Raw genomic sequence first — 19,114 nt, 5'->3', positions numbered from 1 at the left:
AAAAATGGACTATTCAGTCTGAGTATTAAAAGGGAGTGACATAATATCTATTTTCTATATAGTAGGATTATTTATCCACTAAATATATATTCTATATATGTTGGATGGATTTAACGTCTTACGTAAGTAGTAATTATATAAGTCAAACATTGTAGGCAAATATATACGGTTGCAACTAGGTATTACATTAATTGTTGATGGTCCCAAGTCTATTAGATGTTTGGTCGTTTGATTCTTAATTTGTTCAAGGTGGCTCTAGCTATCTTGGTCATGTAATAATTATATTGATATACAAGTTGAGAGATGAAATAATTATGGAATTATTATATAGTAGTATGATATATGGATGGAAATGGGAAAACTTAATTACATTTAATTCGGTCGTGGTTTTGTTCTTTCCGTTTATGTGCGTGCGTTGAGAGAAAATAAATAAATCAAGTAGTTAAAATAAATCAAGTACTTTATTTGAGACGTACATAACTTGACTTCGATTATTACAAAATTATTTGAAGTTGGTTCGAAAATAATATGCTAGGCTTGCTAGCCCAATCACTATCAAATGAAATGCTTTCTAAAACGTGTAGTAAAAGTGTTCAAAATAATAATTCAATGCTTTTGGTTTATACATGAAAAGCACTACACTCTCACTCCCTTAAAGCAAAATAAATAAATAAAATCAAACTCAAGTAATGCAGTGCATCTCTTAGATTTTTTATGTACATTATTTTGTATAGAAAATAATGTGGTAAATATTTTAATAAGTTAACAACAGTGAAGACTACGTGACATTGTAATTGGCATATGGAATAAAATTATTAAATAAATAAATAAATAAAACCATTAAATGATATAGAATATAAGTTTACTACTTATTTTGAAATAAATTGAAATTTACTAACCAATTTAATACAAATACCATAATTTAGTAACATTTTATGCAATCAATCCAAAATTTAGCAATCATTAATGGACACTCAACCTGAAATAACAAAAATTACAAATGTAGGAAAATTGAGGTTACAACAATGAAAAATAGAAAAAGGGGTTGAACTACTACAACATATAAACAAGGAGCAATGGTGAAACATACTCCTTCTGACATTTACAAGAGGAAAAATAATGAGGTGATAAAAAACTACTCTAAAAAAACCTTTTCTACACTTCTAGCATGCAATGCTTCTTTAGTAAGTAAATGTCGAATTGTGTGTGTGCAAAGTCACAGCCTTAAATGATTCAGTATTGCATCATTAATTTACCTCAGCCAAATGGTGAAGGAACAGGTCCAGCAATGGCATCTGATCTTTTAATGCTTCCCATGCCACAGATAATGCAGCCAGGTGTCGACAAAGCAGAGAACTTAGCGCCACAGAGATCGCAAACATCATAACCGATGGTAGATAGACGGCTAAGTGTAGCAGCACAGAACTGTGAGGGGTCTTCGAGGGGATCTATGGACTTGTTGGACATGCCCCTCTGCAGACACATGTCAATCAAGCTTCTCAATTCGTCTTGCTTGCCCGAAGGTGCTTTGGACAAGAGTAACTCGAGCATCTGCTTTGCATAGGCGTAGTTCTGCACATCCATGTTTCTTTTTATGGCAGTCCGAATACAATTTATCCGGTGCTTAGCGAGAAGTGGCAATGAACCCAAATGGCGCGACAGTCTGGCCATCTCGTCTTTTGCACTGATTGCACTGGGGCCTTGGACTCTTTGCAGTCGGTTTATTTCCTGCAATGAAAGGAAACAACATAGTATAAGAACATACGGGTTTGCCATTGGATTGGCAGGGAATGCAGTATATGTCATAAATTTTGATGAGACGGAAAGTAAGTTAATCAGAAAAGAAAAATCAGGGATAGGATCGAAGATTAAAGTCAGATTCACATATAATATATGATTACTTTTACTGGGATGTCGGTACTTGAGTAATAGTTTTATACTCCATATGATTAAGAGTACCTCATAAATTGGAAAAGCAAGTTTTGACATCTAACATCATACAAATAACATCAAACAGTAACAGAAACCATGATATACCTGAAGAAGGGTCACTGCAATCTTGTACTGGGCACAAATAGTAGCTTGCGCCTTTATGTCAGCTCCACGAGATTGATCCTTCGCCAGAGCTAAGAAAGCCTCATCAAAACAGGATAATGCATCTGAGAGTTGATTTTGTTCCAAGTGAGCAAGTCCAGTCTTAAAACAAACTGCAGCTGCAGCACCACGGGGAACCTAGAGCAAAATGAAAATAGACCGTCACCACCATTTCCCCAAATCCAGTTCCACCCTCCTCTCACCGAAAAAGAAATGACGACATAATCAATAACAATTGATAGCAGACTTGAACTACAATTCATAAATGCAAAAATCTTTCAGCATGCACTGATAATTCCTGTAACTCTTACATACCATTGTAATTGGAAGAGAAAATTATAACTCTTGCCAAACATACAAAGAAGTTTCCACAGCAGACTAAAAGGTATTCCATATTTCCATGATATACAACATTAACGGTGAGTTTCATTGTGTTAGACAATCAATATGAGCCAACGGTGAAAGAAAACTACCTGCCCGGGGCGTACAGCTTTTGGAGGAGAAGCTGAGCGTGAAGCTTTGCCAGATGCTTCAGATCCTGGAGATTCGAGTGAACTGAGATCGAGAGGCTGACTAGAGACTGGAAGTTGTGCCATCTGGACCTGTGGCTGAGGTGGAGCAGCTTGAGGGAACTGAGGAGGTATGCCGCCATCTGGAAGCCCAATGGACTGATATGGAACAGGTTGTTGTGTAGCTTGAGGGGGTATCCCACCATCAGGTAGACCAATCTCAGGTGCAGGTACACTACCCTGGTTAGCTGGGACCCTGTTGTTTGCAATACCTTGTCCTTGAGGATTTTGATCTAGTCTTGAAAGGATAGTTCCAGCAGGAGGGAGTGATGCTGCAACCTGAAGGGACGATATCGTATTCTGGAAAAAGTCCTCTGGTATTGGCCTGGCAGTACTTCCAGCACCTGGACCCATGGGAGTAGGCTGTGATGAAGGTGGCCCCTGGACCAATGTATTGGTTCCAAAAAGATCTGCAGGAAGAGAAGCTTGACTTGTGATAGTTCCCGTGGTAGCAGGAGCAGGTTGAGGTACAAGTGCACCCAAATCTGGCGATGAACCAGTTAATGACTTGGTCCTACCAATTGGCAGGCGTAACTGCTTCGTTGCTTCTTTAATTTTGTTCACATCTACTGTTGTAGATGCAACTGGTTTGTCTCGTATCCTAATATGCAACTTCTTGGTTTTTGAAGTTTCCTCCTCATCACTGCTGCTACCATCGGCTGCAGAACCATATAGTGACTTCTTAAATTCTTCTTCAGCCTTTGCCTGAGCATCTGTAGCACTGGAACCTGCAAACTGTTGAGAGAGAGTTTCGAGACCCATGAGAGAACCAGCGTTAGATTCACCATCCAAGGGCACTTTGGGTTTGTCTGATACTGAGGCAGCAAGAGCTGCCTGGAGACCATTAGCCTTGATACCACCATCAGCTTTAATTGCTTTCACCAAACTGTCTTCTCTCACTTCAACAACATTACCTCTTCCCTTGACCAAACCAAGATAAACACCAATATGATCTGTGACAATGGATGGGATAGTTCCATCATCAGTTTTCATGTAAGGCATCACCTCAGCAGCTAGTGCCCACTGAGGTATGTCCTTCAAGTTAGTAGGTGTCTTGATTTCCCAGTTCCCACCACCCCATTCGCGTCCTTTTGGAACCATACTTTCCGCAGCAAAGTTTGCAAAGATTCCTTGTGTCCACCCAGTTGAACGGACTCTCAAGATCCTCTCACAGTATCTCCTCAACTCTGAATCAACACCATCTTCCTCCAACTTCTGGGCAAGATGCCGCATTGCACTAGGGTTAAGGTGGCATATAAATAGATCAAGCATGCTTTCAAAGTCTGAGATAACTTCAAAAGTCTCTTTTGCGCTATCAAACTGACCGTATCTGCAATATCACTTGTTATTTGCATATTTTACTATGAAACAATAAAGATAGAGAGCAAAGCTAATGAACAGCACAATGTCAGGAAGAAGAGATTAGCACATACAAAGAACCAGACAGATGAAAGCTGAGTCAACATTTAGAAGTGACATCACAGCTTATTATAATCATAATCATAATCATAATATGGAAAAAACTCTACCAGAGAAATAAAACTATGATACTAAAAGCCATAAAAACAAGAAAATTTCTATAAATATAAACATCAACTAAATAATTTACAACCAATTGCCCTGGAATGTAATAACCTAGCCAAGAATAGTTATGAGTACATACCTGATACATGCATATCCCAACTGGCGGAACCGATGAAACAAATGTGAGGTTGGGGGACATCTAGGATAATCTCTTGATCGTAGAAACTCATCTTTCAAGGCAGATAAAGCAGTAGAAAAGCGAAGTGCTTTGATTGCATATATTCCTCTCAATACCTGAGTCAGGGAAGCAAATAAGTTAAATAAGCGGATCATTTTCAGATTCTGTTACAAGAACCCCTGATCATTTTCGGAAATGTTATTATAAAGTGTAAAGTACCTGCGTGAATTGCAGGCCTGATTGTGATAGCGATACAGCAAGATCACCACAAACTGGAGAACCCCTGGCGAGAATATCAAGTGATCTTGGAGTAATACGCAAGCTATCAAACCTTCAGTCAGGCATGAAAAAAACATGTCACTGGTCATGCAACGTTAGATTAAACTTTTGAGGAAGACAAAAGAAGCACAGGAAAACCAGTTCATCATTCATGTATAAGAAAAAAGCATAGTGTTGATCGCCAAACTAGTTCTGCAAAAACAGAAAAGAACCTTGATGTTATTTGGTAAAGTACTTCTGACAAATCGATTTTCTGCTCAAAATACTGTTGCATTGTCGCATATCCAATGAGAAGAGGTTCTAGTAACCCAACAAGGCAATGTTTTATCTCGAACTTCTTCTTTTGACGAACATTAATATCACTTGAGATGGCAAGCAGCAGGCGGTCATTCAAAGCTCCAACCAGCACTGAATCAGGCAGTCAATTGAAAAGCAGAAAGTTAATGAGAAATCTTATCAAAGAAGAATTCCATTCCAGGGTCCTTAATTGAGCGAAATATAAGTTATTCTACCTGCATTAGGCATACTGATTGAAAGGATTGTTCTAACTTTTCCATCCCAGCCCAGCACATTAATGGAAGTAGAAGTAGAAAAGAGAAGTGCTGGTCCAAGCCACAATAGGGATCTGAAGTAACCAAAAGTTAAGGGCCCTCAAGGATCCAAGGATGTGAAAATAGAACAATAGTCATTAGTGAAGGAGCTATTACCTACCCAACCCCAAGGGGAAGAGAGTGAGGAAACAAACAAATATTCAAGCATGAGTGCATGTGTGTGTGTATTTCACACACACACATATGTATTCAAGCATGAGTGCATGTGTGTGTGTATTTCACACACACACATATGTATATATATATATATATATATATATATAGAGAGAGAGAGAGAGAGAGAAAATGGATCAAGTGAGAATGGATATCTTTCATGAGAAATGAGAATACATGAATAAATCAATGAAATCCCTGAACCCGACATGAACAAATCAATGTAACTCATGAACAATGCATCCAACCATTGTGGTTGTCCATGTGTTACATTGATTTGTTCATGTGGGGTTCATGGATTTGCTCATGTGCAATTCTCACTGGATCTATATATATATATACACATGAGAGAGAGAGAGAGAGAGAGGTGTCAAGGCCTGAAGGATATTGGAGGAAGTCCTTTATCGAATTTTGTGGAAGTACTGGCCAATACATCTAAATCAGCTGTAACAATGAGCACCCGTTGTGTGGTCAATATACCAGCAACAAAGCCCCTAAGTGTTTCCTGCCATTGCACCTAAATACGAAAGCTTGAAAAATATATTAGTGGCCCTACGAAATTTCGCAAGTGAGTTATCAATATGAAATTAGGAAAATAAGTGAATTAATATTTCAAATTCTTTGGACTGCAAAAAGTTCAGCACTTCAGTTTTAGGATTGGTCAAATACCCAGTTTCTTATTGAGCATTGAACTCAGAACTTAATAAAATACCTATACACTCTGCAGTAATCTCATTATTATAATCTATGATGCATGAACAATGTGAATTGTGAAATGAAGAACAAGAAAGAAATGGTTGTACAACCACACTATCATGTCCAAGTTGCTTTCAGGTTGCACTTTGACTTGGAGAAAGGATTTACAGAAAGATGTTGAGTCAATTAAAATTCAATGGACATCAAGTTCACCAATATCACCCGAAAGTTAGTTAAGACTGAGAGTGATAAAGTTCAAATCAATTTCTACAGGGTACTTATCCAAACAAAACTTATAAACATGTCAATTCTGAATATTCATGTTCTATATCCTTCAATGTTATTGGAGGCTCATCTAAAGTTAACAACAAAAAATCCATCCAAGCATTATCCTGCTCTAACCAACAATTTGCCCGCTCAAGCATCAGCTATCACTAGAGGGTAAAATTAAGCATATTCTACATCCACGTGTTTCTGAAACAGATCAGTAAAACAACAAGTTCAAGGAACACTATAATACAGGTTTCCCTACATCTCGCAAGCTATTGAAAAGGTAAAGAACAAACTTAACGTAAAGATCAGTAACACAAGATTGAAAACCTGGATAATTACCTGAAGTACCATCTCATTTACTTTCAATTTAACAAATTTCCGCCCTTCAGCTTTTGTTGAGATGTAATGCCCATCGGTACTAGGAAGACGGTATCCTAGGATGAGTTTTCCCAAAGCAATCTGATCCCCATGAGAAGCAATTAACAAAGTTGACTCTACAAAAGAAGAATTCTGGATCAAAATGAAGCTACTTTCCTCAGGCATATATGGAATCAGAAACAGTCCTTTTTCAAGCACCTAGAGGGGTAGAAAAGATGCGATCAACTTCACTTTCAAACATAAACTGCATGGGACCCTTAATGGAAGCAGCTTCAGTTTCCTCAGACTGGTTTTCATAAGCAGTTACATTTTTCTCCAAGGATTCTTGAGAGACAGCCCCTGGCAACGTATACAAGGAAAGAGTAGTCTTATCCTCATCCAGAATTGCAAATTGATTTTCTTTAGAACCAACAAAGGCTGCATCTGCACCTGAATAGTTTGCAAAAATGGATTGAAGTAATCACTCACTACACAGTTTAAGTTACAACAACAATGTAGAAATACTGTGCAGACCTTTTACTGTGGTAACTTTACTATTTGCGAACTGAGGATCCGTGTTCTCCCAGTACACCACTACCTCATTCGTAGCACCACTTAACTCATATACTACAAGAAATATGTGCTGCTTTTTACTATAAATAATGTATTTCGGATTAATTTCTACATTTCCAGGAATCTGCAAACAGAAGATGATTTTCATATCATATTCTAGTAGTAACACAATGAATACTAGTCAAGAGAAAAAACTAATAGAACTTTACCGAAGTATAAAGCTTCTTATAGATACTTTCACTTCCAGAAGTGAGATTATAAGCCATGAGATTTGTCCCTTCAATATAAAACGCCCTGACAGGATAGTGTACAACCCGGTTCTCTTTACTGAAGAAATTTAATTCCAGGTGAAATGGCTGTCAAATTGAGTTAATCAGTGCCTCTCCAATGTCCATATCTATGCATGTTATTTAGCAATAAGATCAGTGCAGTTACCTGGCAAATAGGAAAGTCTCGCAAATGATTTTTAGTGTCCATAATAGTAATTAGAGGTAATCGGGATATCGGAGCACTCTTTGCATGGCCTTCCATGAAATGCTGTCATGACCAGGAAGAGATGATAATTCAAGCACAGTTATCGAAAAGAGGTAGAATCAATTAAATAAGCTGAGTTATCTATAAGTTTATCCTCATTTGATCATTGGTTGGTTGAAGACCAATTTGCGAGGAATATTAAAAGAATAAACATCCATTACAATCTAGTAACCTGATATAAGTTACAACCAATTTGGAACTGGCACCAATTTTTTAGAAGACATAAGCAGATCGACATCAATCGTGATTTAATTAATATGGATTGCTTGTCTGACTTGGAAAGCCAAGTAAAAAAGAATCCAACAATATTTTCAGAGGTCAACTCCTCTCCAGTTTATCTAAAGCAGATCAGACAACGGCTATAGTTCCGATGAGGTTAACTCCTTTCCAATACACTTTTGCTTAAAGCAAATTAGTCTTTAAACAAAACACAGATAGTTTATGTATTTCTCCCCAATTATCAACTTTTAACACAAGTTCATCATTTTTGTATTACCCATGATCTGTTCTCATCAAACCTCTTAACCATCATTTGTAAAAGGAAACATGTCTTGTGAGAAGTGATTTGCTATAGTGTCTAGGCCCTTGTGGTTAGAAAGGAATGAATCCCTTGATGAGGTTTAGGAGAGGATTAAAATTAGAGTTGGTTGGAGGGGGATTGAACCACGAAGATTATAAAGAACTCCTAATTCTTTATACTTTTAAGGTGTGGAGTGGAAGTGCTGTTTAGCTTGCCAATTTTGTTTTCTTGTTCAGGGTTCCTCATCCATATAAAATAACAGTACAGACTTTACGTTAGCTCCTTGTTGAGTAACCTTTACTAACAGCCCCTTCCCTTTTACCTTCAGCAATTACATCTCAACAGCAAATCTATGCATCTCAAACCAGGGCCCTTGTGGTCTTACTCTTAGCACTTCATAACGAACTTGCATTATATGAGTTTGTTTTTGTACTACTTTTGAGATATATCTACAGAAGCAAACTGCAAGATCTAGATATCCCTAAAATGAAAATATTAAATAGAATAAACAAGAGAGAATATGAGCTTACACTGTAAAGAAAAGCCTTTCTCGCCACATCAGAAATTGTAAGCTGGCTTTGACTGAAATGAAATGAAAATGTCAAGGATGCTCGATGATAAAAGTAAACAAAATTCTTGTTTCTGGATTCCAGAACATAATGTATTCATCAGTACTGGTATGTTGATGAAAAATTAACACAATTAGGTGAATAAATTCGGCAAATGTAAGCGCAGCAGATCTGCCATTTATTCCACTGAGAAACATTTTGGCTAATGTCAATTTCTGTATGGATTAACCCACCTTTATATTCTTTTAGCAATGTAGAATCACTCCCATCTGTTTCTCTCATTGTTTATGGTTTATTCTGTGAAAAAGTCATCTGCATTGTCATTTGAACAATATTCTTAAACCTAAGTGTGTCATTAGGCATGTTTGATCTAATTAGGCATGTTTGGCATTTATAGCTCAACTTACAACCTCCACTCTAAAAGATTGCTCCATATCAGCTATAACAGGGACATGAAAGGACCCCATTGGCTATCAAAGATTAAATTAGGGGTGGTTCATCATATTGGGTTAACAAACAATGATGAAAAATTATATCTCATCGACCAACTTCCATTACTCACCCTTTCATATGATGCTCTTGAAGTTGAGCTTGCAGTTGATGATCAGCTAATATACCAGATGAACCAAGGGATGCTAGTTTTTCCTTTAAGACAGATGCTGCTCAATAAATCATAGTAGCAACTATAAGCAAATAGTACCATAAGCAGGTATGACAGAAAGCAACAAAATACCGTGAAAAATTCAAATAACATCTTATAATTCAGCAACATATTCATTGGAAATGTCATAAGTTGAATCAACACATAATCAATAGAAGATTGACATGATTATTCATCTCTATTACCAAGCAACAGAATCAGTCCAACCCAAATCAGATTCAACACACAATACTTCTATACATTGGAAATGTTTGATGAAATCTCAAAGGCTTGTTAACAGCCAACACCTCAAAAGTGGCGGCCAAGTTTTTTTATATTTTTTTATTCACGATTTGATTTTTATTGTCTTCAACATTAAGGTGAGGGATTTTACGCTTGTTCATATTGTTACGTATGTTTTTATTTTCATGTTTGATTACGTGTTTACATGCATCTCTTTCTATGATTATGATTAAGTCATGAGGCTTAGGTCTCTACCTCATTGACTTAAGCTACGACTAAGATTTAATCATGGGGCTCAGGTCTCTACCCCATCGATTCATGTTATAAGTTCACATTTAATCATGGGGCTCAGGTCTCTACCCCATCGATTCATATTATAAGTTCACGATTGATCATGGGGCTCAGGTCTCTACCCCATCGATTCATGTTATAAGTTCACAATTGGTCATGGGGCTTAGGTCTCTACCCCATCGACTCAAGCTATGTTTATGTTTCGTCAAGGGGCTCAGGTCTCTACCCCTTGGCTCATGTTTGCAAGTATTACATGTTATGATAACGTGATTTATTTACATATGTGACGTATATGGATATTTGTTATGTTCCTCACTGAGTATATTTTCAATATGCTCACCCTTATCTTTTCAATTTTGCAGTTCTGGAGTTGATGTGGCCATGGAAGTTGAGAATGACTAGAGATAAAGATTTTGCATAGAAAGTTTAAGTGAACTTGTTACGTTTTAATTTATCATTTTTATTTCATGTTACTACTTTAGTTTTGGCAAGTTGATTTTAAATTAGTTTAAACTTTGATAGTCAAGAAATTTTATTTTAACTATTAGTTCTTCAAGATTTTAAATTGAAAAGTTTATGAAAATTGAGGTGTTACAAAATGATCAAGCAAGCATAAGAATATAAGTGAAAAGCACCTGATGATCCCCTTGCACTTTGCAAAACAGCAAACAGTTGTTTCCGCCCTTCTCTAGTATAAGCAGCTCGATTTTTGCGGTTGTCTCCCCCAGCCATGCCCTACATAAGAATCATGTAAATTATTTGTTTCCATCTAAACAGATGATTAATGAAACCCATCGCATCTGATAAGTCCAGAGATGCTTACTGCAAAAAGTAATGTTGCTAGATTCAGTTTTGGGTGCACTTCTAAAGCCCTTATTCGAGGCAGTGGATAAACAGCTTCTCCTCCTTGCTGAGATAGAACACGAGGGATGTCGATAGATTCAACAGCTGTATGATAAGAGATTATTAGAATCAAAGAGAAAATAATCATGCCACACAAGATTGCAAAGATTGTATAAACTAAGAGGCTTCACTAGGGAGAGGAAAACTAAAGTGATTATTAACATTCCTTCATGACAGGATGTTGGAATTTTTGAACTTAGCAAAGATAAAAATGAAGTAATCATAACGTATTTGCTACTTACATGAAGTAATCATTTAAAAGTGGATACTTGGATCTTCACTACCTTAATTTGTATGGTTGTCAGAACTACAATGATGAATGGTAAACTTCAAGATGCACTCGCTCAACTATTTCTTCCCCCTAGTTTTTGCATCCCTAATGTGCAATACTAGGCACGGACACTGATTACCAAACAGTCATATATGTTTAAATGTTCAAGTGCCCAGTTGCACATTAGCCACCAAGATACCAATTACCAAATACAGATTCAGGAGGCTTGATGTTCAGCTATGTAGAAATAAGCACTTTGGTATTAATTTCTATATTTATAAGAGGGTGTTAGGAACAAAATAAGATAAGTGAAAGTAAGAGGAAAAAAAAACTGAAGATATTTTTCCAAACTGGAAAAGAAGGTGAAAGAATAGAGAGCTGTTCCAGTAGACATGCAAAACTCCAAAAGATTTTGAGGGAAAAGGTGAAAGTTTTCCAAAGAGGGGCAGAATAGCTCAAGTATTTTTGGAGAAGAAAGTAGCTTTCAAAAGATATGGCTACATTATCTAGAGCATTAGAGATACAATCTTCCTTGAACCTTAAAAGGGTGAATATCGAGATAGGCCACTAAACTAGCAATGTGAAACATCATTGGACAACAATGTTAATTTGAAAGGACAAATCTGAGCTCAACTAACCAGCAGGCTCAAAGAAATTTGCTTGCATTGGTGGTCTGTTGGGATTCACAACTACTCGTGTTTTCCACACTTGAACGCTTCCATCTTTTGACAATGTGACAAGCAACCGCAACATTGGGAGCCAAGAAAGTGATGTGATTGGTTGTGAACCTGCCTGCGTACTAGCATTGCACATCAAGAAAATTGTCATGATTCAAGAACAAGGATTGCCATTACAGGTAAAAAATAGTTATAAAAAATAAAGAATGTTATTAAAATATTGATTCAAAAAAACTGGAGGGATCTCTACAATTAATGAACTGGAAGCTTAGAATCAGGCTTATGATACATTTCATATGGTCTCAACTCTCAAGTTCTTATCACTTATCAGCAAGACACATGGACAGCTTAGGCACAAAATCAATATAGCAAAAGAGAAATAAAGCATACATAAAAAGTGAAGATGGCAGCACCGTGACTAGAATCAAGAACTACAGAGTCACCATAAAACTTCAGATATATAGTGATGATTAACAAAATACAAAGCGCAATTCTCAACTAAATACTGGCCTGATTATGACATAAATGTACTAACAGAACAAGAAATACAGGGACTGATGGTGTCTATAGATAACTCACATTCCGATCATTATAGGTCTTTCGGTAGAAACATCCCATGCCAAAATTGTACCTCGTCTGTCACCAACAAATATCCATTCCAGTGTTGGATGAAACGCAAATGCTCCAGCACCCTGCAGCCTGATGGTATTATCAACTGCAAAGGGTCCAACAAATTAATAATCTATCCAAATAAGGAAATGAAGCTATGGTATTATCAACTGCAAAGGGTCCAACAAATTAATAATCTATCCAAATAAGGAAATGAAGCTATACTGTTTTAGGCTTTCAGCAGAAAACGAGAATATATGGGCACATAGGTGCTGATCAACTCTTACGTTGTAGAGTGTAGAGAACAGCATATGTATGGATATTGTAAGCTCGAACCAAACCATCTTGATAAGCGACATACTAGCAACAGAAGCAAATGCATAAAATCATCAGCATCTATGAAGGGTATCTGACACAGCCAAGTGGTACTAGCAACAGAATTTGGGAGCTTAAGAACATTCCAGCTGAAATTCTTACCAAAACAGGAAGCCGAGGATGGCAAGCAAGATTGACAATAGGTTTCTTCAGGTCAGTCTTTATTTTGGTGGGTGCTTTCCCACCTACCACAGTTCCAACAACTTGACACGAGAAATTATCATAAATTAGCACCATGCAAGCAAAACCAATCAAAAAGATCCACCAACGGTAACTATGACCTTAATGAAGTCCAAGGCTGTTACACAATAATGATAAATTGTATGGAATAGAAAATTCAGTATTACAAGAAAGGAAGACAAAAACCAAATTCAGTTGTTATAACACTAAAACTAATACTCCTTTCTGTTTTTTTAGAATAAAACTAATAACTGTATTTGGAATCACATATTACAGTGCCTTTATGTCCAAAGATACTGGTATCCTGTGGTAGAGAAGAAGTGAAACACTAAAAGTTGTTCCTTCCAATGCAAGTAGGTTGAGAAGTGAATAAGAAATCATTACTGTGTCTTTATGTCCAAACATGCTGGTATTGTGCGGTGAAGAATAAGTGAAACACTAAAAGTTGGTCCTTCCAATGCATGTAGGTTGAAAAGTGAGCAAGAAAATCATTGCTTCTTAGATTCTCATTGCGCGAGTACACAAAGTCAACTGTATGAAAGAATTATCATTATTGAGAGTCCTTAGAATTCTCTTTAGTATTGCAATGCTCGGATCTAGCATTTAACCTAATTAGGAAGGCCATGTTCTCCTCTACAAGACCTCATAAATTCACAATAAACCTGCTATTGGCATCAGATGAGGATAATAATTAGTTTTTTGCACTAGTCATAGATAGTAGATGATAGAATGCCGATGGACAGGGATGATTAGGAGCAACTATCAATAGTAATTTGCCATTGTCATTATCATATCTAGTGGGTGGACTGTCAATAACATGTTATGCATATCTATTTGTATTGATAATAATCATTTTTTTCATTACTATACAAAACAAAAAGTATAGCTTCCTCACCATCCTGTTCCTTAATATCATAAACTATGTACCAGTGCCACTTCACCATGCACGACTACAAACTATGTTATCAAAGAACTGAGAAGACAAGAAATTTGAGCTCACTCTCTTCTCCAGTTCTCCTTCCATTCCTCCCTCCTTCCCACTAGGTAGCCCTAAACACCAAGATTCCTACCCCACCCCCAGCTGCATTGGCCCTCTGTCTACATATTGATATTTCAGGAAAGCGGGGAAAAAAAAAAAAAAAATCTCAAACTTGCTCAACCTGTCACACTCATCTTCTTATGGAAACCAAAAAACACTACAGGCTGAAGAGGAGTCAAGGCAAGATGGACTTCAGTGTCAATTGATATCTGTTCTGTCCTCTTTTCAGGTGAATGCAAAACACAGGTTTGCTCAGTGTCAAAGTCACAGGAACGGATTGTACAATCCTGCATGGAAAATAGATGCCATTCACAAATGAGAATTTGAGTACAATTGAGCAGGAGACCGAATAATAGATATAACATCAAAGCTTGGATCATTTCCACACTAGTCAATCCCATAAACTCACAACAGTAAGGGATCACTTACTATTCATGATTGGCAATTATACATGATTGACCATATTTATCTTCGTCATAGGGATTTCTCCCATCCTACCAATGTCAATTGGATTGGATATGAATCAAGCAAGTTAACTCAAATTGTTGAAATTATCAGCGGTCTTTGGATATCCCAAAGTTCTAATCCATCTTAGTAAACAATGGATAGCCTATACAATTTTTATCTATCTAGTCTGATTCTCAATATTAAACGCCCCTACCTGGAGAAAAGAAAGATGATATGTTTCGAGTCTTGTATTTTTGTAAGTGGAGAGGGAAAGGTAAAAGTATGCTCAGTGACAGAGTCTCAAATATTTCCACTAAATAATCTTTTCCATCCCACTTCACACATTCCCCCTATAACCAAAACACCCACCAGTCCATTTCTCCCAAACAAATTTGGTGCACCTCCGGTTACATTTCATGAAATCCAAGCAATCAAGATTGTTTAAGGTGCTTCCTAGAGTTGATCCTTCAGCTCACGGTTCCCATCGTAGAATTATACCACAATCACAGGAATTTTCTTCTCCATATTATCGTTGCAAAATGCAGCCATCGCAAAATTACAATTCAGAAAACTGACCTCAAGCACAGCAACGAGCGAATGGCCAGCCGTGGGGCTATAAGCCATGCGAACAACAGGTGAGCCTATGTCCACAGACGCGATCTTACTCCCCGTGTAAGCATCGAACTCTATACAATCATAAACAGAGCTCCTATTACAATATACCTTCTAAAAAAACAAAACAAAACAAAAACAAAAAACAAAAAAACAGCGAAAGCATACCTATGATATGAGTGCCGATGGCGGCGGAGACGAACGCCTGCGTCGGGTGGAATGCAGCGGCGTGGGGTTGTAAGGGTTTGGAGCTCCGACCGGCATGCCGTAGATCCAGATGGTGCACGGTGGCCCACTCCATCGGAGAACAGTTGCAGTAAGTTGATACAATTACAGTAAATAATCCAATTGAAACATGAGAGTCCAATTCAAGTTGAAGAGATACAAAATTCGGATCGGGTGAAAACGGTTGAAGAAAAGCTGAAGGATCTCCGATGAGGATAAAGAAGATCCGTGGTTTGAGAGGTTCAAGCTACTGAAGAAATGAAAATTCGAGATCGGATCCAGCAGTGGGCTAAAGCCCGCACCAAGTTTTTTTCTTTTTCCCTCTGAACCGCCGGAATCCGGAGAGTGAAGAAATTACAGAGAAAATCGGTTTGGGAAGAAGAATAAAGAGAGAAGGAAACACGTTTATTTTACATAAAAAATGATTTTTCTTTTTTTTCAAATGAAAATTAGATAGAGTTAATGATGCGAAATAATACTCAAATGAGACATCAAAACCATATATACCATTTTAAAAATATAAAAATACTCGCTCTTTACAAAACATACTCTGCTTAGTCCACGAAAAGAACTTTCTACTTTGACTTTTTGGAACATCCACAAAAAAACTTCTTATTTATTTTTGGATTATATCTCACCACGACACCACTTACTTTTCACTTTTTCACTATTCTCAATATTAATTACAACACATTTTCACCACTCTCAGTACACTCAACAACTTTTTCTCCACTCTTAATACATTCAACAATTTTTTCCTTAAAATTTGTGTCACTCTCTTCTAGGAAGCTCTTTCGTGGACCGAATGAGTAGTACTTATTTAGCAAGTTTGGGGCATCCGCTCACCACAAAAAGCTAAGGTCATGATTTGGAGAGCTTTCAGGAATAGATTACCGTCGTGCGAGAATCTGAGGAAAAGAAGGATCGAGATTGTAGAAGTGGAAACTTGTTGTAATGCATGTTTTGAACCGCTCGAGACTACCGAACAGTCTCTTTTTGGATGTCCAAAGGCTTCGGCGGTTTGGGACGGCGTTTTGAAATGGGCGGGTTTCCAGTCAGCTCGGCCCCGGGAGATCCAAGCGCACTTTCAATGGTTCTCAAATTTAGGGACTGGGAAGAAGAGTAAGAAGTTCTTAAAATCCTTGTGGGTTTGCACAGTTTGGGTCCTTTGGAGGTGTAGAAACGAAAGCAGGTTCCAAGGCAAGGAGTGGCTCATTCATAATACCCACTTGGAAATTTTTGCTAGAATGTGGAGTTGGAACAAGATTTTTCTTTTTTGTGCTTGGGAGAATAATTTTTCTTCTTGGTGCTCTTTTGGCCCTCTGAATCTTTTGCTGTAACTCTTGGTTTTGGTACCTCCTCGTACCAGTTTTCCTCCTTTATAATAGCTCATTTTTTCTGACAAAAAAAAAAGTACTTATTTAGAATATTTTTGTCTTTATGAACCATTTATTTGATTAAGATTATAAAAATCACTAAAAAATATAGAAAGAGAAAAAAAAATCTATCAAAGTTTGACGATCATCGTCGACTGATGACCACAGCCCACTGGCAGGCGGTGGGCGGCGGACGGCGGCCAACGACCACGGGCCATTGCCAATAATTGTGCTTCGCAGATCTACACCACCACCAGCAATTCACTACCACTATCATCACCATCAAATCACAAATCCAACACCACAATACTTGAATAAAAATTAATGCTCGACCCTAGAATACTCGACTTAATGATTGACGCTCGACACTCAAGCGTCAAGCATTCGAGTGTCGAGCATTGAGCATCACTATTGCTCGACGCTCGACACTTGACACTCGACTCGAGCACCGCTTGTCAACCATCGCCCATCGAGGGTCGAGCATTGAAGAATTGAGAGAGAGAGAGAGAGAGAACTGTGAGAATACGATGGTGCAGCGACGCTGTAGCGAGGCGGTGGCTCAATGCAAAAGGAGGAGGGCGACGAGATGGGGGTGCGGTGTGGCTCAGATGAATGGGGACGATGAATTCGAGGAGAGAAAATGAGATAGGGGGACAATCAATCTGATGTGTCTGGCATTGCAGCAAGACGACGATCAGAAGGTGGCCCGGTTAAAAAAAAATGCACATCGTCTTTCCCCTTCCCCCACACCCAAACCTTAATTTCCCCTTCTCCCACCCGCCGCCTAGGGCTGGCAAATCATGCATGTCGGATCGTTATCGGGTTGACCTGATATCGACACGACCTGATAAGGCCAAACCTGGACACGACCTGTTAAGATAGTGCTCGATACGAACACGAACCCAACATGAATACGATAACAACACGATACGATAACGACACGATATGATTAAAACCTGATTAAACACGAAATCCTAAAGGTTAAAGTGTAGAAAGAATTAAAAATTTAAAATAAATATTTAATAAAAGTAATAATATTAACTCAATCAGGTGACACGAACCCGACACGAAATTATCAGGTTCTTATCAGGTCGACACGATAAGGACACGAACCTGATAAGACTTGACACTAACCCATTAATTTCGTGCGGTTTCGTGTCGTGCTTTCGTGTCGTGTCGAAAATTGTCAGCCCTACCGCCGCCACTGTCCCCTCTCCACCACCGTCTTCTCCTCATCTTATCACTGCCGCCTCAACGCCCCCCGTCCCCTGGCCCCTGCCTCTCCATTTTTACCTCGATTATGCGTGGTTTAGAGAAATTGAGAAGAGAGGCAGACATGGGCCATTGCCGAATTTCATATGAGGGCAGCGGTATTCAGGCAAAGAGAAGGCACCTTGATTTTGGTGTGTTTCGATGTACATGAGGAAGAGCGACAGCGTTGAGCTCCTTGTCCACCGCCGTGGCCACCATCTTGGGGAGCGCGTAGGAGATTGAGAGGGTGCGGAAGGGAAAAAAATCATTCTTTTACTTTTTGCGTATATATATATATTTTTTACTTCATTACCCTTATCTGGCAGACGCTTGAAAACGACAGTCAATGAAAAAGAACCCATTGGTTCACAAACTAGACCCCCCCTCCTTTAACCGCTATTTAATAAGCTACAACCAAATAAGCCCTTAAAACAATAGAAGGAAAATCGAGATCCTGGTCTGATCCGTCCACTGTCCCCCTCGCGAGATCTCGGCCATCGATTGGGTCTCAATATTTTCAAAACTTAGCTTAGAGCATAAACAATAACATTTTTTCCATTATCTTGTGTTGTCAGGTGCAATTTCAAAAACCGAGACATAAGAAGTTGCTGCGGCGAAAGGGCGGGAATGCCCACATTGATATACGAGGCATACATGATTGAGGTCACGACCGAGGAAGGCATTTCCGAGATTAATAGGGGCATCACTTCTGACAGTTCATCCTTCCACTGCGTTGTTGGTCCTTGTATAAAAACTACCGAAGGAGAGCACTAGATTTCCCTTCCTCCATGCGCTCTGTCACTGCGTCTTGCACTCTTTCCTAATTCTCAAATTATCACCATTGCACACAATTACCAACTTTTAATTGTTTATTTGTTTATTTTTTATTTTTGATAAATTAACAATATTAAATAAAAAACTTAAAAGTCGCGTCAAGGAGACTCGAACCCAAAATTACACTTGGCCAACACGCACACTTTCAATGGTTTATTTCTGATAGGGGAGGGCGACTAATTAATGGCTATTAGCGTTTTTAATTTGTAAT

The 19,114-nt window shown here is 38.1% G+C and overlaps 1 protein-coding gene across 1 annotated transcript; it reads right to left on the bottom strand.

Annotated features, from left to right (window-relative positions):
• Positions 1–952: 952 nt before the first annotated feature.
• On the bottom strand, positions 953–15,916 carry LOC131022016 (uncharacterized). Its single transcript, XM_057951378.1, has 24 exons — positions 15,386–15,916; positions 15,182–15,291; positions 14,280–14,445; positions 13,042–13,142; positions 12,852–12,924; positions 12,535–12,670; positions 11,917–12,077; positions 10,928–11,052; positions 10,740–10,839; positions 9,493–9,589; positions 8,892–8,943; positions 7,743–7,844; positions 7,517–7,663; positions 7,269–7,431; positions 6,954–7,184; positions 6,717–6,871; positions 5,797–5,925; positions 5,157–5,274; positions 4,857–5,052; positions 4,585–4,696; positions 4,327–4,481; positions 2,568–3,993; positions 2,038–2,232; positions 953–1,728 (listed from the first exon to the last, which is right to left on the bottom strand). Exons 1-24 carry the CDS (start codon positions 15,516–15,518, stop codon positions 1,258–1,260), a joined length of 4,854 nt encoding a protein of 1,617 aa, XP_057807361.1. The 5' UTR covers positions 15,519–15,916; the 3' UTR covers positions 953–1,257.
• Positions 15,917–19,114: the final 3,198 nt, after the last annotated feature.

This window comes from Salvia miltiorrhiza, chromosome 4, assembly GCF_028751815.1.
Source record: "Salvia miltiorrhiza cultivar Shanhuang (shh) chromosome 4, IMPLAD_Smil_shh, whole genome shotgun sequence".
NCBI classification, from domain to species: domain Eukaryota; kingdom Viridiplantae; phylum Streptophyta; class Magnoliopsida; order Lamiales; family Lamiaceae; genus Salvia; species Salvia miltiorrhiza.
The sequence above is the reverse complement of the archived record's forward strand: the minus strand, read 5'-3'. Positions and strand labels throughout refer to the sequence as shown.

Coding starts and splice junctions, on each gene's coding strand:
- LOC131022016 (XM_057951378.1), bottom strand. CDS start 15,518: ATGGAGTGGGCCACCGTGCACCATCTGGATCTACGGCATGCCGGTCGG. Junction 7,845..8,891: donor GAAAGGCTTTTCTTTACAGT/GTAAGCTCATAT, acceptor TGGTCATGACAG/CATTTCATGGAAGGCCATGC. Junction 1,729..2,037: donor TTGCAGTGACCCTTCTTCAG/GTATATCATGGT, acceptor CTTTCATTGCAG/GAAATAAACCGACTGCAAAG.